The 22,192-nt window shown below is 39.4% G+C and overlaps 1 protein-coding gene across 3 annotated transcripts in view; it reads right to left on the minus strand.

The window, feature by feature from the left end:
- aff2 (AF4/FMR2 family, member 2) overlaps positions 1-22,192 on the minus strand; it is a 225,837-nt gene that overhangs the window by 28,224 nt on the left and 175,421 nt on the right. For 2 of the 3 annotated variants that reach the window (XM_078169185.1, XM_078169184.1), the window contains exons 11-16: positions 10,486-10,603; positions 9,263-9,365; positions 9,014-9,164; positions 8,613-8,828; positions 6,513-6,717; positions 63-1,121 (exon numbers count right to left, since the gene is read on the minus strand). In XM_078169185.1, the coding sequence (XP_078025311.1) occupies positions 63-1,121; positions 6,513-6,717; positions 8,613-8,828; positions 9,014-9,164; positions 9,263-9,365; positions 10,486-10,603 (1,852 nt within the window). The remainder of the gene's footprint in view (positions 1-62; positions 1,122-6,512; positions 6,718-8,612; positions 8,829-9,013; positions 9,165-9,262; positions 9,366-10,485; positions 10,604-22,192) is intronic. The other variant, XM_078169186.1, reaches the window with a different exon arrangement.

A 22,192-nucleotide genomic window follows, 5' to 3' on the forward strand; every position in this document is an offset into this window, starting at 1 on the left:
GTTGAGAGTAGGAGTAAGAGAGAATGGTTAGAGACTTAAACAGACAGAATGCAGTGCCACACCTTGTGTTTCCTCTTGCTCTTGCTGGTGTGTTTCTCTGTCGGGACCACCATGTTTCCAGCCGCCAGCCTCCTGTGTTTGCCTCCGCTCTCTCCTCTCTCCGTCCTCCCTGCCAGTCTGGGATTACTCTGCTCTTGCACAGGGGGGTTGTCAAGGACCCCCAGACCTTGGCACACCTTCTCTCTGTCCCTCCCCGTTGTCCTTTCCCTCTCCCCAAGCCCCAATCTCTCTCTGTCCTCTCTGTCCATCTGCCTCTCTCTCTCTGTTAATCTGTCCCTGTCACCTTGTCTCTCTCTGTCCTGCACTAATCGCTCATTTTCCTCTTCCTGTTTCTCCCCTTTAGGTAACTTCTGCCTCTCTCTCAGCCCTGGCCAATCTCTCTCGGCCTGCTTCTGTCTTTCTCTCTCAGCCACCACTATCCTCTCTCTCTCCCCCTGTCTCTCTCTGTCTCTCCCTTCACTTCCGTCCCTTTCTGCCACTCTGGATCTTTCCCCCAAACCCTGGCCAGGCACCCTGCTGAGCAAACTCAGGTCGATTTTCACCCACAAACTTTGGATCTCTTGGTATTCCCGCAAGGGGGACAGAGCCACCTCGTGACCCATGCTGGAAGGTGGTGAGAGGGACTCTGGGTCTTTGCACTGACCTCCTAACCCTCCAGGATCAGGAACAGAAGTGCCAAATGAACCACTTATGTTGCTAATGCTTAGAGAGTTACAGCTACTACTGCTGCCATTACTACCACTGCTGATGCTACTATTACTACTGCTGCTACCATTAGTGGTCACATTGCTACCATCTTTGACTCGGAGTCCCTTCCCTCCAAATGTCCCCACACTCCCAGCAGAGCTGAGGCATGGGAGAAGAGGCGTGTGCATGTGTGTGTTGGACAGAGTCTGTGTGTTAATAGCGGAGCGTGTTGTCTGAGGTGGCAGAGTGGGGATTTTGATGGCTTCCTCTGAATCTGACTGGCATTCAGAGGAGGAGGAAGAGGAATCGGTTTCGATGAATTCTCTGGACTTAGGTGTGATTTTGTTGCTTGGACCTCTGTGTTTTCTCTTGTCCTGTTATAAAGACAAAAATGACAAAAGGGAGTGAGCTTTGAGATGACTGAATGACACTGCTAATTATTTATCTGCACCGACCTATGAGTCCCTATGAGAATCACTGTGGCTGCTGATCAGGAAAGTGCACACTAAAACACATGTAAAATACTACTACAATAAAAGTGGTGATTTCCATCTCTTGCTATCTCAGAGAAAAACTTTTATGCGATCAGTTGACGCATTTTAAAGCCACTGCAGAAAAAACAAAAACCTGCAGCTGACAGAAAGTATAATCAGTGAAGCTAAAGATATATATTACAGCATGTGATAATATCATGCAAATTAGGCAGAACAAGCTTGTTCTGCTAATCTGTGAAGTGAAATGAAACATGTTTGACTGTCTAATTTTGCATGTCAGGGATATTCACTGCATATGAGTCACACAACTGAGCACAGGCAGTCTGATGTTTGTCACATGCAAATTAAATGATTTATTTCACATTTCTGATTCTGAATTCTTTCTCAGATTTAACAACAGAATTTCAAAATAGACAGTTTATCGTTATCTCAAATCATTCAGTATCCATTCAAAGTTTCTCCTATTTGATGGCAGCAATAAAATACAGTACTTCTGCAGTGATTTTTTTAAACAACAAAGTTCTATTGCTCATAAGAATAAGATACATAAGGCTTTGGCAACATAGAGAATACTCTTTAGTAGGATCGATTCATTGTTTTTTTTTGTCTTTTGACAAGATTTATTGATAAAAAGAAAAATATATGGGGCATTGGTAGCGTAGTGGATAGTGCCGGTGCCCCATGTATACAGGCGATGCCTCGCTGCAGCGGTCACAGGTTCGACTCCAGCTTGCAACCCTTTGCTGCATGTCAACCGCCACTCTCTCTCTCACCCCATTTCACTGTGTTGTTTGTTAAAGGCAAAAAGCCCACAAATAATCTTTAAAAAAATATAGAATATCATCCAGCCTTATCCTGTAAGTGAAGAATTTGTCTCATAGCTGTTTGTGCACAATCAATTCAGCACCCTGACGTCCTCCTTGTATGAATGATGTGTGCCAGCAAGCTGAACCAGCCTAAATCTGCTTAGTTTATTTTCTTGACAGCTTTGAAGAGTTACACATGCATCTCTGACCTTTTTTGGATCCAATCAAAATTGTCCCTCATATGTTAAATTCTTGGTTTTAGATGTGAAATGATCAATGACTGTAGCTTGAAACAAAAAAGAGTGAGACGCAGTGCTGCGTGTGCAACATCAACATGAGAAAGCAACTACAGAGGTAGATGCAGCTAAGAAAAACCCCCACTAATGTTCCCCATTTCGAGTAAAACCCACTCGCTTGGCAGACGCGAGGCAGTTTTCTCAAACTTTTGGAATCCTTCCAATACATGTTGCCATCTGCAAAATCCATTTTCAATAAACGCCATTTTGTGTTTTGTTAAAAAAGAAAAGAAAAACTGTCCCCTGTATTCTGTGTCTCCACACTGCTGGCAAAAGCTTTTCCTTTCTTCAATAGAAGTCCTAAGCCATGTTTTCTGGAAAGTTCCTCTCTTCTCACTGACATTAGCTGTCCTGCAAGCTGTTCTGCACAGCTAAGGCTGGCAGAGGATCAAGTGTCGTGACAGTGCCCACAGCACAGGTTGCAGATGTTAGCACCGCACTTGATTTTTATGTCAGGTTTGGGCAAAATGGGTTTTTTTTCCAGTTGCTGCAGGGGTAGAGTTACAGTAGGTTGTTGTTGACTGCAAATCATCTAAGCACCTCTGTATGTACATAATATAATGAAGGTGAAATGACAGCCCTTGAGAATTAACCTCAAAACCGAATAATCAGTGTTTTTCCCATCTAGCCTCAAGTAATGCACCTTAAACCTCCTGAGACTCAGCTTTTGTTTGGAATGCATTTTAAATGCCTCCTAGCTATTTGGGATGAAAAGGTAAAAATTACCTTTTATTTACTTATCAGTAAATAAATAAAAAGCTAAGCACTGTCTTTCAACAGCAAGTAGATTTTGGAAAAAAAGATGTCCTCAGATAGGGACAGTGGGTTTATTTTTAATAGTCACAAGTGTGTAATTAAGTATAACACTGATTACCTTAATGCCTGAACATTGTTATGCAAAAACAAAATTGCAAACGATGCAACATTTGTTTAATGTTTTGTAACTCTATGGGTTAGGGGACAATATTCAAGTTTAAACTGTTTAAAATTGTTCATTTTAAGAATATGAATATGAATTTTCCCCACTACTCCAAGCTAGGAATGTCTTTTTTGTCTGTAGGGGAAATCTGTCACACCTGATTGTCCTAACATCCTCGAATGAGTACTCCCTAATTAACAGGGTCTTAGGTTGTTACTATTGCTAAATATGGTCAAATTTGTTGCCATATCAAACAACAACCATTATTAAGCATAAATAAACAAGTTTTAATAATAAAATTGATCAGCTTTTTACCTTGTCCAATTTTGTGTTAGAATTGCTTGTAGACTGACTTTGCAGAGATGGCCGCCATGTTACTTTTTTTTTACATGGATTAGTGTATTATGCTCTTGCTACCACTAGATGGCACAGAAAAGCGTCCGGGAACGAGGACAACAGGTCCAATTTAAGCAGAATGAAGTATAAGGTGCAGCAATCCTAAAACGCAATGTCCTTGTATAAGGATGCAGGGTCACAGGAGGTTAAAGTCACACGCAGTAGGTGGGGTAAAGCCTCTTAGTGGGATAAGTGGAACCGCTTTCCTGTCCTGTTGGTAAATTCATAAATAGTGATAAAACAATGAATTATATGTCTGGAACTGTGATTAGCTGTCAGGCTGATTCAACTGCAGTCTGCTGCTGAAGAGGTGGCAGATGTCAGAGTCAGGCAGGCACTCTCAGGTCACTTTTGTAAGCCTCGTCTAGGGAGAGATGAGCTGCTGTTTGCTAGTTGTTGATGTGAAAATGCAGTTTTCATTAATTCCATGGCTCTATGTAAATTTGTTAATTGAATGTTGTCTCTGAGGAATGACGGCATAAAAACTGAGAGGAAATTTGTGTTTCAAAGCAAACAAATATGATGTGAAGCACCGGTGTCATAAAGATCAACTAAGATCAAAACATGGCACATCTTAAAATAAATTATAGAGTTCTTTTGTTCTTCCAAAGATGAGGGTGTATGTTCACCTCTCTTGTATGTCAACCTTTACTTCACTGGATTTTTGTCTCAAGTTACATATGATCAACATTTACAAGGTTTTTAATGATCATGGACTCATTAACAAACAATCACTAACAACATCTGGTTGATTCTTTGCTGATGACATTGACAGTTTGACCTATTGATGTTTTGATTTGAATTTGGTGTCATGGAATTCATTTTATTTAGAAAAACTCCACCTTCTCTTTTATATAAAAGTAAAGGGATATTTTCCTCTTCTGTAGCCATTTTCTGGTATAATTGTTATGTAACCTTCATTCCTGTCCTTTTCTATCTGTCTATGTTACGTAAAGTCTGTTTACAGTAATTGATTTTCTTTCTTTCTCTTCTTGAAACTACCTAATCTTCATAAAACCACACAGTGTTCACTCATTATAGGTTAAGACGACGGTCGATGATTCAGTTCTATCTCTATGACTCCCTCTTACGTCCCATATTTCGATAAAAACCAGTCAGTGTTGAGCCATAATAGTCGCGTAATAATACAGTTTTTACCCTGTGGAATTTTATGGCTCTGACAAATCATCCAGAGACAATAAGGATGAAGTGATCATTACTGGATACATGGACAGTGTTACATGTGTGCAGCACTTACTTTTAAACTGTGCCTTCACATATTCCAGATGTTGATAAGTGACAGGTGAATGCTCCAATGTGCTTGTGTCTTCGCTTGGGTAGTATCACACTATTATGGTATAGAAGTCAGTTAACTACAATGACTTCCACCAGCACTCAGCTTTTACACTTTTTTTTTTTTTTTTTTTTTTTTTGTTGGTAAAACAGAAATACCCTCATACTATGGTGAAATGTCAGGAAGGTATAAAGGTATGAAAAAAATAGATACTTGTGTCATGCACTTCTTACTTGAGAAAGTCATTTGAATAAAAAAGGGATTGCTGGATTAGCATTCTAGCAGTCATAAATAATGAATGGATTAACTTTGAGATATTAATATTATTACAAGCAACCACTGAAGAAATATTTGACCTCTGGAAAGATTATCTTCTCAGAAAAGTGGGCTGTCTATGCAGTGAAAAGATGCAAATACTTTTACCAATGGCACCAAAAACCTGAGAGACATGGATCAAGAGAGGAGAGGGGCCCACAGAGACTGCTAATGCATAGGATCCAGCATTTGCTTCGCCCCTGACATGTCCAGAGAACACAGAGAAAAAGGGCTGTGGCATCTGCTTTTTCTCAAGAGGTGGAAAACCTACAACTACCACAATGCACTGTGCTGCAACGGACCAATAAACACTCTGATGGGTGATGTAAAGTGAGTTGGGTTTAGCCGGCTCAAAACAATATGGTGGCCAGCTGGTGTTAAACAATCTTGATTTACAGTTAAACAATGCACTTAAATATGTTTCTGAAAACATTTTCATTGAGAAATAGGCGACGCAGTAACAGAATCTTTGTTTATATTTGATCAGCACTGCTTAGTTTGACAGCTTGATGAGTTTGGTCTGAGTTTGAGAGACAGAGAGGGGCAGGTCTCTTGATCCACTTCTATACTCTTTGTGTCTGTGGAGGGAGGTAAAAATCTGCTAAATACTGCGAAATGCGCCATTGGGCTGACTTTCGCTGGCAATAAGCAAAGACTCTGGGTGTTGCTTAGATGGAGGGAAGTTTAACACGGTTCATTTAAAAATAATTCCCACATTGTTATGATACAAAGCAGGTTGAAAATCTGCAAAGTGTCCCTTTAAGACCATCACTGAGAAGAAATGTGGATAAACTGTCTAAAACCCCACCAATAACAGTTAAACAGTGAGTTAAAATATGTTTCTGAAAACATTTTAGGTGAGAAACAGGCAACGCAGTAACAGAATCTTTATATTTGATCAGTACTTCTTAGTTTTACCGTTTGATGTGAGTTTGTTCTGACTTTGAGAAAGAGAGGGAGGGGTCTCTCTCTGTCTCAATTCGCTGCTATACTCTTTGTGTCCGTGGTGGCGGGCATACAAAAAATGCTGAAGTACAGTTTGATTTGAGCAGGGAAATCTGGATGTTGGTAAGATGGAGGGAAGTATACAACAGTTCATTTACATGTACTACCCAAATTGTTATGATACAAAGCTGGTTGTAAATCTATCAAGTATCCCTTTAAGATCGTCACTGAGAAGAAATATGGAGAACTTTCTACAACCCCACAAACACACACGTGTGTAATCAACTCCCAGAAACTAACCTGGTTTACACTTACAGCAGGGATTGGCACGGGGGCTTGCTGTAGCGCTGCTGGTGGAGTAACTGTGTTGTTGTTTGAGTTGGTAGCACTGCGAGGTTCTTTCCTGGGGGCTGTTTTCCCACTGGGGGGTTTGCTTCGTGGCCTCAGGGGGTTCTGAAGCTCCAGGGAGGGGGGAGGCAACAGGTCCTTCTCCCTAGCTGCGGGGCTACGGGGGGGGGGGCACAATAAGATGAAGCGTCACAATCCGTATTAGATTCACCCTTGAGCAAGGCACTGCTGCTGTCATGCAGTATTACACTAACAAACAGTAGAAGATAATGCTTGCCTTGGCCAGCTGCAGGGGGTGAATGTGTGTTAAAATGAAAAAAATATAAGACAGCATGAAATAATTGAAAACAGCATGCATTCAGCCGAACTTGTTTGAATGTGGAAATCTTAAAAATGGAAAGGGGAAGGGAGGAAGTGGTTGAGGGAGAAAAGAATAAAGAAACAAAGCTAGGAAGTCTGTGTTTTTCTTCCAATTAGCCTAACATCAAGCTGAGCAGCCAGTTTGGCACGGCATCTACTCAATCTGAGCATTTTTCACAACAGATGTGGGAGTGACAGTGTTCGGTGGCTAACTGCCAAGAAGCTCAGTGATCCACTGGAGCCTCTGTAAGCTCTCCATACTAAGTGACAGTGTTGCCTTAATAGTAATTGTGATAATTTTACCAATAACAAGTCACATCAAAGTTAGAATACTCAGTATAGTTGTTATTATTATTATTATTATTATTATTATTATTATTTGAGTAAGGGAACTTGCATTTCCATCAGTTAGTTAGGACCTACATGATCATTACATAATTTGCCTGCTCATTCACTCAGATGCACACAAGCACAACAAAGATCTTTACTGAACAGAACTTACCTGTATAAATTAAGAGCCATGGGTTACAGTAAAGCAGCCATCAAAAAACAGGCACTAAAAAGTTCATTATCAGGCATTTTAGCCTTAAATCCATGACTTGCTGCATCTCCCAGGGGAGTGTCCTGGGGCCATTACTTTTTGTATTATATATTATAAATGAATTCTTTAAAGTCTTGACAATGCTGAAATGATAAAACTGTAAGACTGATAACGATAAGACTTAAGGAGAGAATATGTTTGGATTTGGAAAACTGAGGTCATTTGTTTTGGATATTGAATGAAACTGAGGAAACATCCTGAATTTTTAGTTACGTTTTAGACAATAAGTTCTAGGAAGAGGCCATGGCACTGAGAGCACTAAAAGATAAAATTACTGTAGTCATCCAGGAAAGGACTTGAGTTCAATTAAGCAATATTACACAAGAGGGAGTGTTGTTATACTGAATATCAGCACTGCTGTGATCACTGTCAGTCCATTTGTCAGTATGTTGTGACATTGGCTGATGTCATATGAGCACACCTGGATGTTTGCAGTGAACTATCAACACTTCTTTCCTTCACGTCATTCTCTTCTGATGGTCATTAATAATTTAACTCAAATGTTATTTGTTGAGATATGTTCATCTGTGCGCTGCAAAATTCATTACAATGGCCATTAATGTAGGCTAATTATGGGCAAATGGTTTAGAACACCTGTAGAGCAGAGTGATACATGCATAGTTAAATGCCCAAAGGATGCATCAGCACTCACAGAATGCCTCTTGTCCAGTGAAATTAAATGGTCAGGACTAACTGTTGTATTGATGTAACTCTGACTGTGCAGCCAACGTCTGGTACAGCGGTCCTCTGCGTCTCATAAAAAAGCCTCACACTGCTTAAAAAGCTTGCTAGAGTTAAATCCAAATGACCTCCCCATACACATTTAGACCTGCCACCTATAAAATTTCAACTTACTGTTACAGTAAAAAAAAAAGATGAACTCATGAATTCTGGTCATTTAGTCAAATATTTCAGTTTTATCAAAGATTGCCAAAATTCACTAATGATTGCTAGTAAATTTACATTTAATATAAGTAGTGAGTGAGTCATTCTTTGTGATGTAACTACTTACTGATGGTGTATGTGTGGTTGTATGAACACGTTCAAATTAGCAAAAATGTTAAGGAGGGGTCTTGTACTCTTGTCCTCACCTATGCTGGTTTGTTCTGCTCCATGTCTGGTTCTGATTATCCTCCACACTGTTTGACCTCTCTGTCCGTCTGGGCTGTTTCTTCCCCGTGGTGTTCCTCCTCGGGGTCGTGACCTCTGGCCCTGACAACAGCCCCGGTGACAACCTCATCTTTGACCTCTGGCTCTCCCCTGAGGCCTTCTGGCTGAGCTTGGCCTTGGCCTTCTCTCTGCCTGGGCTGCAGGAAGCAGGGATTGGTTTTTATTTTATGGTTAGAGTCACATTTTTGTCAGTTGTTTCCCACAATTTGTTCATCCTTCTGTCAGCGTGTCATTCATTCATTCATTAATTCACTCCACAGATGTCATTTGATAAGTTACTTTGGCAAATTTCCATATTAATTTCTACACTTGTAGCTCCTACCAGAAGGCTCCCCTTGTGTCCTTGTGTTCCACTGTTGGTGCAGCTGGGGCAGGGGTGCTGTTGGATACGCAGGGCTTGGTCTTAGCAGCCGTACCCACTCCTGGTGCTTCACTCCCTGGAGAGAAAGTCCCTGGACCCTGGGTGATGGAGCCTGGGTAGAGGGCAGAGGACCATTGGACCAGATTAAATATTCCAGATCAAATCAGATTTTTTTCTCTTCATATGTATGATGTAACGGATGTAACCAACCTGTGCCATGCTCTTGCTGTGGGGGAACAAGGGGTTTGGTTTGAGCTTGGACCTTATTCAACCAGCTGTCCAGCTGCCACTTGTTGGCAGAGGGTGGCTCAGGCTATAGGGGAGAACACAACATTACAGAAATGATAAATATATCAGATGTCACCACCTGCATTTGATTAGGATGGTTTTATCCATAGTGCCACTGCTAAATTTTATTTGATCTGAAAAAAAAAAAAGGGAAGTTACAGATGTGAACTCCTGTGATGCTTTACAAAGGATTTTGTCTTTAACGTACCATTGCCTATGTGTTAGATGCTTCTACGTGCTTGTCTTTCTATTTCTCTGCATGTCTCTCTCTCTCTCTCTCTCTCTCTCTCTCTCTCTCTCTCTGTATGAGCTTATGAAACCAAGTGAAGTTGAGCCATTAAAATAATGTGATAAATAATGTTACAATTCATCTCTGTGCAGTCCGAGTTTTATGACTTTCAGAACACCACACAGAGACTGTGGGAAGAGACCGTTTAATGTATGGTCACAGTCAGGAACACTGTGAAGTAAACAGTGGTGAATCAGGAAGAATAATGAAAGCCAGTGAAAGTGCACATGTCTCTTTATGGAATGTAAACAAAATTGGAGGCACTTGTCAAACCTGGAGACAAACATGACATTGTCTGTATCTTTTACTGCCAGTTGCTGAACGATTGCTTAATGACCGAGATTTCTGTAACAAAAGCTAATGTTATCTCTGCATTAAGTGAAAAAAGGGAAGTAGCAACCACCAAGCATGAACAAAACATAACTCCAGTAATGACTGGCTGTCTCCAATCCAGGGCTAGAAATATGTAGGTGGCAACTGTACTGACTGCTTATTGAACAGTAGAAATTATCTGTAAATTAAGGTTTATAATAATATGCTAAATGTTTGTCATGTGATGTACCAGTGTGACAGCTGCTTGACAATAAAATCTATACACATGATAGAAATATTCCAGTATGTTCAGAACAAATGTTTAAACATGTGTCACAACATATGAAACATAATTCTGAATACTGTATTAACATTAGGGATGTTGGAATTTGTTACACAATTGTTTCTCACACAAAACATTATATTTGCTTGTTTCTTCACATGAAAATAAAACAAATTAGTATATTTACCCATTTCATACATTTCATCAATAAACTCATGTTATCCACTGTGTGAGTTGACAGAGTAACACTTGTCATCCTACCTCTGGAGTGTGTGTGCGGGAGGCCTGATTATACTCGCTGTCACTGGAGCTGCTCTCTGATTCGTCTGTGTCCGACTCTGAGCTGCTCTCTGAATCACTGCTGCTCCCTGATGCTCCGCTACAGAAGGAAGAAACAAAGAAGGAAAGAAAGAGAACCTTTGTGTTAGTTATGCACTATAACATTAAATAAGTCATTCCAACTGTTAGAATCTGTAACATAAGAGAACTTTGGAACTGAATCAACATGTCGCACTGTAACGAAACAGTCATAATTTCATTAGGTCATCGTCACTACTAACAGTATTACATTTACTTTCACACTTAACAGCAGGACCATAGAGAGATACCTACTATCTCCCTTGGTACTTGATATCTTAAATGAACTGTCTGCTCTATCTGACAGCACTGAGAGAAGAAAGAAAGTCACTCTACAGAACACAAGATTCAACTATATGCAGATAACGTTTTGATTCATCTTCAAGGATGAGAAATTTACTACAGCAAGCAATTAACCACCTACACTCTCAGAATATACCACCACAATTCACAGAGCACACCATCAACAGGTCTAAATATGCACTATGTATTATTTTGGAACACCCACTGCCAACACCAAGTTGTTCAAGCCACACTACTGCTGGTGAAAACCTTTCATATGAAATTTTTTTTACCACAACTCAATTTCCCCTTTAATTGGTTCCAAAACTTTTACAACTAAATGGAATCATGTAATTTTATAATTTCACTTTTGTAAAGGACTCTACTTTCTTCACTATGATTTAGAAAATTGGTTACAATACCTTGTTATGTGCATCTTATGTTTCCCCCAAAACATTAAAGAGGACCTATTATGCTCATTTTCAGGTTCATACTTGAATTTAAGGTTTCTGCTAGAACATGTTTACATGCTTTAATGGTCAAAAAACACTTCATATGCCTCATACTGTTTGTGGTGAAACACCTGTATCACCCTCTGTCTGAGTTGCTGTTTTAGCACCTTTCACTTTAAGCCCCCTCATTAAAAAGCCCAGTGTGCTATATTTGGTCAGTCTTCCGAATCTTGGTGTCTCTGCACCATCATTCCAGCTGTGGCCATGACTAACGGAGTATAGCTGCACTTTTTACAGTGAAAATCACAAATAAAAGCTTTTAAACACAAGCGGACATGTTCCAGCAGGAATAAGATCTGAAACTGGGAAGAAATTAACAACATAAGAAGCATGTTTCCCCAACAATAGCATGTAGCTTCATTTATGTACAGTAGCAGGCTAGGTTAAGTAATATAAATATTTGAAGTAGCATGCCTGAAGCAGATGAACATATAATGAAATTTGGCACACTATGTCATACTGTAGTCAGACTAGAAAGACACTGTAAACACAGGGATGCTCAGAGGAAATTTACTGTAAACACATGATTAGATATTATACTACATTGTTATTTGAAAGTTCGGCTATAATTATGTAAACATCCTTCACTGTAACACTTTATATACAACACAAAATACGGAAATGCATGATAGGTCCCCTCTAAATTTTCAAGATGATTTTTTCACAGGTACAAATGTCAAATATTACAACTGCTTAAAAAACATTATAATTTCTTAAAATTAATAACTTCAAAATGAAACTTGCATGTGTGGAAGGGAGCATGTTTTCTTCACTGCTGTTAAATGAGGTCCTGTCATCTTCACTGACTCATCCTGCCAGTTAGTCTCAATCAGTGTCAGGGTTATTTAAGGCACCTGCTGGGACTTGGCTTCCTCCCTTGCCTCTGTTATGTCTTGTGGCTTTGGTTTCAAGACTGTGGCTTCCCTATGGGTGTAGTTTAAATGAGTTGAAATGTTTGACTGCCATTCCTGTATCGTGGTACTGAACAAGTATTACTGATACATTGATGATGAATGTCTGGTGCAGAGTAATGCTTGTACAGTCTCAGTACAGCTGCTGTTTTGGTGGTGTATGCTCTATAGTTATATATTTGCTATACTTTGTTTAACTTTTGCTCATATTTCCATTTGAACCAACTGGTACCCGCTGTGTTGTTTTTGGTGCAAGTTTGTTTATGTCTTCTAAATTAGAAAAGCTGAGTACTGACCTGTTGGGTATACTAGTCATCTTGGGTAATGTCTGTTCACTGCATGTTGTGGTTAAATTTTAAAAAGTATACTTTTACAGATCTTACTTATACTTTCATATTAAAGAATTGCCTCACATAGCAGGGGACCTCACTGTTCTGAATTTCAGCAACTAATCAATTTGTTAGTTCCAGCAATCATTTTTTAATAACACCGTTTTGCGGTTGGTGTATAACACATAGTATCTTACTCCTGCAGTATCTATTGTTATTTCCAGAGATGAAATTCCTCAGGTGGTGCAGTTGGATGCTCATCTCATCTTTAGTTGGCATATCTTACCTAGACCATCTCCTCTACACTGCAACCCACTGGAACAAAACACACATCCTCACCAAAAATTTAAAGACAACACATTAATCTCATCTGTGGACTTGATTTAGAGGTGTGGAGCGGGAATTATCTCCATTGTTATCAAAAACAACATCAAGATAATTCCTAATTTACTCCAACTGCCTCAATTAACAGAACGTATCATCAAACTCTCAAGTAAAACAGAACTCTCCCTAAGCTGTTTAAATTAATCTTTGTTTATCTGTTCTGTTGTGTTTTTGTCTCATTTCACCAATTTAAAAAAAAAGGATAATTATTGGGGAAGCCAGCCACCCTGTCACTGATTCAATAAGAATGACACCGAATATAATAAACGGCTATTAATAAACGCATAAACACAGTGCTTTGAACCTGTTCAATTGTCTCATCCTCTCTGGTGCTTTGGTTGGCCTCGCGTTCATCCATCCTTCCATGGTGCTTTGAAATGGCCTCCTGGAGGCAACACACCCGCTCGTCCCGACTTACACACACGCACTCGCACACACAGAAATTGCAATTATGTGTAGTTCTCTTTGTGTGTGTATGTGTGTGTGTGTGGAGTGTGCATGTAATTTCAGTTCAAGGCTGCCATCACAGCAGGCACCAATCTGTGTGAGCAGTCAAGCAGCAAATCCATCAACTGTTCCTGAGGCAACACACACACACACGCACACGCACACGCACACACACACACAACACACACACACACACACACACACGCACACAAACACAGTGACAAATACTGTATGACTGCAGTCTCTGCCCTGTTTTTCTTCTATCATTACTCATCTCTTCTCTTTGTCTCTCCCTCCCTCTCTCTTTCAATTTCAATTAAATTTTCACCTCACTTTGCTCTATTAACGTCACAGTTGAAACAATATTGGCAAAGCGTTGAGTTAATCTCCCTGTATACATGTTTGCGTGTGTGTTTCTTCCCTACGCAGACTCTCCCTCATGCAATCACTGCCAGTTGTGTGTTTGGAAAACATAAATGGGGCTTCTGAGGCAGTTTTGAACTGATATAAGAAAGCTAGTTAGATTCTGATTTTACTTAACAATGGCAGTAGCTACAGAGAATAGCAAGATCTTGTCTGTCTGAGTTTTCATTTGGGTTTTCATTGCTGGTGCTGGCTGCTAAATCAGCATCACAATAAAACAAGAAATGTAATCAGATGTACGATTCCCATTAACCAAATCATTGCTCATTACATTCAGCGGGAAAATTTTAATTTCTTTCATGCACATTCTTTCTAAATAACGTGGGGAAGTTACTGGTGCACATACAAAAAAATGTCAGAATATCGCTGTAGGCAGAGCAAGAAAATACAACAGGAGAGCTAAAGACAAGGCTGTGAGAGTAACATCTGCCACATTAAATACTGATCATCCTTAAACCTGCATTAATGAATTGTTTTTTTGCCACTTAGGGGCAACATAACAAGCTGTAAACATGAAATGGACATATCACCTTAAAAGTGGCAAACATGTTTGCAAACTGTTGCCTACTGTATTTACACATCCAGCAGACACAGAACAACATTGGCATTTATTGTGATTTGTGTTTGCTGGTCACATAATAAATGTTTTTTTTTTTGCTCTGTTTTGGTCTCCACCATCTCCTGAGAAAAATATCTGGCTTTTTAGCTGCTAAATGCTTCACTATGTCCACTAGCTAGTTGCTAATTTTGTCCGTCTGTCTGTCTGGTGTTTGGTACTGAGCAGAGCTACTGGCCATAAAATCCAAAACAATGAGCTGAAAGATGCTAAAACGCCTCACAGCATTAGGTTATAATTCTCCATGGGACACCTTTCCACTACACAGGGTCATTTGATCTATTGTTAATATAGCAATCATCATATTTAGCATCATCACTGACAGCTGTAGAGTCATACAATGTACATTTTTGCATGTACAAAACAATACCCTCTGCATTAAATCACTGTTGCCAGAAAGCAGTGTAAATAACATGGATGCTACTTTTTACATTTTATTGTTGGAAATTTGGATTTGCACACTGTTGGGCTATTTCACAAGAAGATTGTGTGGCTTTTGCAGCCACTAAATCTGCACACATAAGACACAAAGAACTGAAATTCTCAAAGCACCCGCAACAGGTGAACTGCTCCCTAACCACACTGTGAAGCTAATAGAATCTTGATGCTCCTGTGCTATCTGCTGGTATTTAATATAAGTAATATAAATATATTTGATGCAAAAGTGGCCCTTCTATGCAAATGAGCCTCACTGTAACAAAAAGTCCAGTTCACAATAGTTAGTGCTAATATCCACACACAACATAGTTACAATGAAATTAGTGTCTTTGGAGAGTTAGTGGTGACTGAAGAGCAAAAGTCTGAAGGACTACGTTGTAAAACACCAGCACCTTGTTGGTCAGGATCTGCAGCTTGTGGTGAAATATCATTAGCACAAAATCTGTAAACCCCGAGATGAACCAGACAGCAGTTGCAAGTGATGCAAAATTCACAGCGCTATCAGTGGCTGCAATCCATCCTTTGTGAATTCATCCATCAGTTTGCAGAGAGTAAATGTAGTGCCTAAAAAAGTAAATATGGAGTGATTTTGGACACAGCCATTCTCATTAAAAATAATGTTGGGTTTTTCAGAGCCATCTAATGTTCTTGTCTGGCGATACGGTTGTTTTAAAAGTACAGTATCTATTTTCTCCTGGCCTGTAATGTATGTGTTGTGTTCATCAGCAGCTATCACTACCTGAAACACAAACAAGACACAATCTGACAGATTATGTGTTAAGATCAGTGAGCTGTGACGTTTCTTGGATCAGAATTGTCAAACACTGTTTCAGGTTTTGTTGTTTTTTTTTTTTACAGTGAACAGCCTGTTCATACATGGATTACTGGAAGACTGAGATAGAGATGCCAGACAGATGGCGATAAGAGACATATCCTAAACTCATGTCTAGGTCTGTTTTTAAATGTCCCTTATTGTCTTTAAAGAATCTTTTGATATGTAACTAAAGAGAGCCAAGACAGCAGTGAGTCAGCAGCAGCTCTCATTGCTATTCATGATTCAGTCCAAAAGAGGATACTGACCAGACGGGGGCACAACCACAGCATGGAACATTGTTGTTCATCTCTTTAACTGACAACTTTTGAATGAACACACAGTTGGAGCCAATATTTATAATGTTGTGTTATTGACAAGAACAGCAGCAGTCACTAAGTACATTTCCATCCACCTTTTTTTTCATTTTCAACTTGCGCACAAACATACCTGAGTGGAAACTCAGATCAAAAAAAGTAAACATTGCAAAAAAAGTTTTCATGCTTGGCTGAATAAAAGCAACATGCAACAAAATGAAATGGAAACAGATTAGTAAATAAATTAAGAAGAACATGATGCATGTGACTTGGGGCCCATACACATGCTGCTTTTTCTGTGCCCTCAAATCCATTGTTGTCTTAGCAGACCTATGGAGGACACGCTCAAAAGCGAGAGTGATGTTGTCGATGGGGCGTGAGACATCATGAGATAGAAAAAGTTCAACTTTCGGAACCTACACCGCATGTCATGGCATGTGACGAGATACAACCAATCACAGCCAACAGATATCGAGTCTACCTTAAATATAAAGGAGAAGTCATTTTAGTGCAGGGCTACCAAGAGCTCTACCATCTGTCCCAACGACAATATTTTAATACACACTTTAAACTAAATGCCTGAAAGATGATCAGCTCTGAGTCTGGGATTGTTGGTCACTTAACAACATCAGGTGCAACCTGCCTCTGTGGCAGCACAAGAGTAGGCTCAGCCTCTGAGCTTGTGTTATAGATGTGGAAGATCCCTTAAACGTCCTCTAAAGTTTCTGCTTCATTGGACACATGAAAAATTTCAGAAGTTGAAAACATCCAATCTGTCTGGAGCAATGAGGAGACTGTAACATTCCTGTACATTAATATATTAAACACAATATTTTCATCATGTTTTGCACAGCATTTTTGTTCATCTGAGGTTTGACTCCCACTCTTTTAATTTTGTCATTTTTCCCTCTCTCTTCCTCTGTAATAGTTTCAGGGCAGCCGGCTAGAGAATTAGCAACTGTTTATCTTGAGGCAGCCATCTTCTAATATTCATAATCAGAAGTGGATGGAAAAGCACATTAACACGTTATTTGGCCATTTTTGCAGAGACTTTGATAAAATTCGTGCTAATTCAAACAGAGAAACATTCTATTACATCTGGATGCCTCCTATGGTAACTCCACATGCCTTTATTTTGATACCAACATGCCTTAACCAGAATTTTTAGAAACACTGTCTCAGAACTTTGTGTCTGTTTACTTACAATTACTACTACTAATACTACTACTATTTAATTCCCCAAAATAAGGTTCTAGATGTGGTTTCAAAGCCCACTGTCCAGCACAAAAGTCTGGTGAACCACTGAATCCTGGTGGAAAAATGACCAGGACTGAAAATACTGAAAAATCTCCCAAGGTTACAAAAACCTCAAAGATTAAAAAAAACAAATAAAAATACAACTATGGTTCCAGATATAAATGTTCAAAGTGTGAGTGGTGACTTATTTACTAAAAACAAACTAGCACTTATTTTTATTGGAGAATAATAATCATGTGGGACTCTCCTCCTCTAAACCCAGATTGATAGGAGAATGATGTGCAGCCAGTCTAGACAGTGCATCACAGATACGGTCCAACTGCTTCTCATTGTGCCACAAAAAAATAATACCATTTGGTGGGTGCTTTTGATGAGCGCCTACATTTTAACTCTGGGAAACAAATCACTTCCCCTGGTGGGTCAGCCCACATTGTCAATGACATTTGGCAAGAAATCAAGGTGAGAACAAACATTAACGGAGTGTCTGCTTTGTAGAAGCGTGCTGTTCTCGTTTGTCATTGGATCTTGAAATGCTGGATAAGATTCCTTGGCTTTGTCATGAATGATCCCTGAAGCAGTGCACAGGAGAATGTATGATTTAAGTCTGATACAGGTCATTCGTTATTCACTGTCTCATATTTACAACATGAAATGTCTCATTCCCATGATGGGGGAAACCAATGGGTTGTACATGCTATATAAAATGGTGTGTGGCACATTTAATAAATCTGATGCTGGTCTTTTTATTGCGTTTTCATTTGCCAAAAGATAAAACTGACTGGAAGCATGAGACTGGTCTATATTTCCCACACTGATAGGTTTGTGTTTTTTGTATAAATGGCACCGTGTGAAGTTAAAGGAAAGCGTGAGTGTCTTCTCCTCTCAATGGGATTTTCAGATGAGTGCTCTCTAGCCTATTTTATTCTGGCAACACAAACAGTATGTGCTGGAGGAACAAGATGAAAGGAGATGAATATGTGTGTGAAAGCATTACATCTGGCTCACTTTCCTCTTTTTTTTTTCCTCAGGAATCAGCCATCAGCCGTCGAAAATAATTTAATGCTGTAGTCGGTGCCAAATTAAAATGCAGTGCCAGCTGGTGCAAACTGACAGGGTTTTTACTGGACATTTTAGATACTTTTCTGTGGAGTTTTGTTGAAGTTCAGACAAATAAGCTTAACTCAGGAGCATCACTGCAGGCTGCAGGGGTGATGTGGGTGCTGCAGCCTAAAAAATGTATTTATCCAACAACAAATTAATTAAATTAGTGAAAATTCATTAAGATTCATTGGAAAACCTAATGAATAAGACAATTTGTGTCATGCTATACACATGACATGACAGGATGTTACCTGGCTGTCAGCTACATGTCGTTCCTGGGTGCTGTAGCAACACTGAAATATGCCGTTACCACGAACAGCCTATAGAGCTATTCTGCTAAATTCTATGTACGCAGTGTGCATTCAGCAGCTCTATACATCCTTTATGTCCAGATCCAGGCTATTCTCATGCACTTTGTATGTTTTCCTATGAAAAGTGATGCACCAAAATTCACTCATATCCCATGTTATCATGAACCAACAATTTGTGTATAACTCACGTACTGTGGAAGGCTGCAATCACGTAAACAATGTGCTGATGAGAGAAAAGAACGCAGCGGTGCCCAGCGGACATTCTCCCAGGAGATCAGTGTTAGGAACCGTGTGAACTTTGAGTGAACTCTAACTCATTTTAAGGTACGTCCTCACCATGATTCTTTTCTCTTCACCTAACCTCCATAACTTTACAATAATTACTTAAATTTATAATAATATAATAAGGATGTCATTTGTGGGGCCTTAATTTATAGGATAACATGCAAACCGTTGACTGAAGATACATTACCAAGTTAACAACATAATATGCTACACACTCTGAAACGGTCTGAAAATACAATGTCGTCACACCATAAAGGCCTTACGCAGTAAGTGTTGGGTAATTACACTGCAAGTCATGGGCTGTATTATAAAGTGTTAACAATCTTTTCGGTCCCTCTCTGTGAAGCACTGCACCTGTAAAAGTACATATTAATTTTATACACATTTCATGAAAGTCTTTCCAGAGAGGGGCCAAAAAAATCATGCAACCTCTGGTTCATAGAAAAACAGATTTGGGTTGAGTTTTATTGGCTCAGGCCAACAACACAAAAAGGTATAAGGCTGCCATGACACATTATTTACCTTTGCCACAGTGAGATCAATCAATCAATCAATCAATCAAAACAACTGTTAATTTTCCTTCAGTGTTCATAGTTAGGGAGGTTTTCAGCGAGAGCCAAATTATCAGAGATCTCCTCCTCTCCAAAAAAACAACAAACCCAGTATTTTAAACCCGTAAAAACACTGAATAAAGCTGCTTCACATTAGAAATCGGACTTTCTCCGATGCTGATCAGCATAGCAGGAGCTGGAGCTGAGCTTCCACAAATGTTTGTTCAGCTTGTTTCTCTGATAACTTAAGATCCAGATGTCCCATGATGTAAGAGCCTTCATCCTGTTGAAAAATATATTTAAAAATGACGAAGATCTTGTGTATTGTAAGTGTATCATAAAACTGTGGGTTAAAAGTGGATAAAAAGTCAATTCATGATAGCTTTTGGCAGACAGCCACAACCCTGGCGCATGTGCAGAGGGGATAAAATGCCACTGACAAGCAACGGCAACCAAATGACACGGACCTTGTCCTTGATTAAAATTAGACACTTCTCTTGGTTTGAACATTGTTGGAAACATTTGGGATCATGTAAATACCAAGAAATATACTATCAGAGGACAGAATATACTATAACATTGGTGTATGTGCAGTACTGAGTTTGTGAAAGATATTGTGCTATTGTCTGTTATCGTTCAATTTATGTGGAATACTATAGTTTTTTATCCACAAAGCAAAGTTTCACCCATCTCTTAACAGGTTTTCTTTCTTTAAATAAACTTTTGAAAAGTTTTATTTCCACCTCAGCTCCCATTATCAGCCAAATATTCTTGATATCTTTTGTTTGCCATATTATCTGACATTTCCTGTTTCACACATCTATAATTTCTTTTTAGCTCTAGGTAACAATGCATAACAAAAACAACTAAGGATGACACACATGACACGAACAGTATATAAACACACTATTGAAGACAGATTCCTCTTTACTGTTTCATACAGGTGTCTTTCTGCCTTTGCTATATCTTATACATACAGGTCTTCTGCTTATTTAGGATGCCAAGCCTTCACTCTCTATTTTCTGTGTGTATGCCTGTGTCAATGTTGCATAAGTAACACAGATAAGACTTACAAAATAGCCTTTGTTAGATCTTCAGGCTCCAGCAGAGGCTTTGGTGTCTGGCTGTTTATTTGTGTGATAAAATCACAAGCACAGCAGGGGGAAATGAAAGCCTTACAGCCTTGACAAAATGATCTGTTGGTTTGATATGTCCAGCGGGCCTCACAAGATCCACACGACACCCACATACTTACAAGGCTACAGCTAAGCTAGGAGCTACGCTTTGGTATACAGTGACTTACAAATCTGCCGCTATTCATGCTTGGTGCCATTGACAAGGTCAAGTGGAAAACTGGCTGTAAGCAAATAAATGCCTTTTTAAAGCACACCTGAGAGTTACCTGTAAAGGACTGTTGTGTGGATGCAGGTCAGTTCACTCATGTTATCAGTAAAAGGGAATGGCCTGAAAGTAAGAGTAGTCATTCTCAATACTCTAAGGCTGTGTTCAGACAGTCAACACTACTGAATGAATAAACAATCATTCTCATTAATTTCAATGAGTATAGATACAAACTTCTGCCACAAGCTGACGCAACATTATTTTCCTTGGCCAATCAAATACTTGCAACCACAGTGTAAGATTACTTCGAATGGTGTATTTCTGCTTTACCCCATGATTATCACAACAGGATCAAATGACTGTCTCTGTGATAACTGTCAATAAATTCCTGTCTCATTACATTATAAAGTGCTGTGGAGTGATGTATAACTAAGACTAGAAACTCTGTCTCATATTTCATTGTCTCACCATCACCTGAAACAACATTCAGTCAGAAACATGGCCTCTTGCAGTTTCATATAACACAGTGCTATTTTCAGTCTGAATGCCCAATAATACATTAGCTGACTAATTGAAATTAAACTATATCTGGCTTGACTAGTCTGCTAACCAACAAGCAGCAATTTAGCAGAGCAACCAGGATTACAGTTCCTCCCCTGGCATTGATTAAATGAAATATATATTTAGTAGTATTTTCCATGAAAAATCCCCTTTTATGCCCTAAAATGGCTTACATGTAACTCTACACCTTTGTATGCACATAACAGATGACGTCCCCCCCCAAATGCATGAGAGAGGGAAATTCATGTTTCATATCCACCATACAGCTGCTGGATTGGGAGTTAATACTTAAAATGCGAAAGTAACACCTGCAATACTTCTGTAATTTTTTTTAGGTCCATTGGCAGAACCCGACCCGAACCCTGGTTAGTCACCTCCGATGTCTGACTGAAGAGTTTGACATTGCACACTTGCTTCATTTAATATGTGCAGATCTATGAATATGCAAATTAGTTGGCATCTCTATCTCCATCTCTATCTTTTATACTTAGCGCATATTTCTCCTCATGGCACCGTCCCAGACTGTAGGGGGCAGTGTATCAAAAAGTTGTGTCTACAGCATGGTTCTCCACCCATCCACTTACATGTAGTTAGAAAATGTTGGCTGTGCAGAGACAGCCAAAAACCCTTTGCATGTCACTTTGGCCATATGGACTCTCATGACCTTCGCAGATGTGTCAAGCATAAATCAAGCATTATTCGTTTACAATATGTCTTGGAGCATAGAAAAACAC

This window comes from Epinephelus lanceolatus, chromosome 7 (assembly GCF_041903045.1).
Source record: "Epinephelus lanceolatus isolate andai-2023 chromosome 7, ASM4190304v1, whole genome shotgun sequence".
Classification (NCBI taxonomy): Eukaryota; Metazoa; Chordata; class Actinopteri; order Perciformes; family Serranidae; genus Epinephelus; species Epinephelus lanceolatus.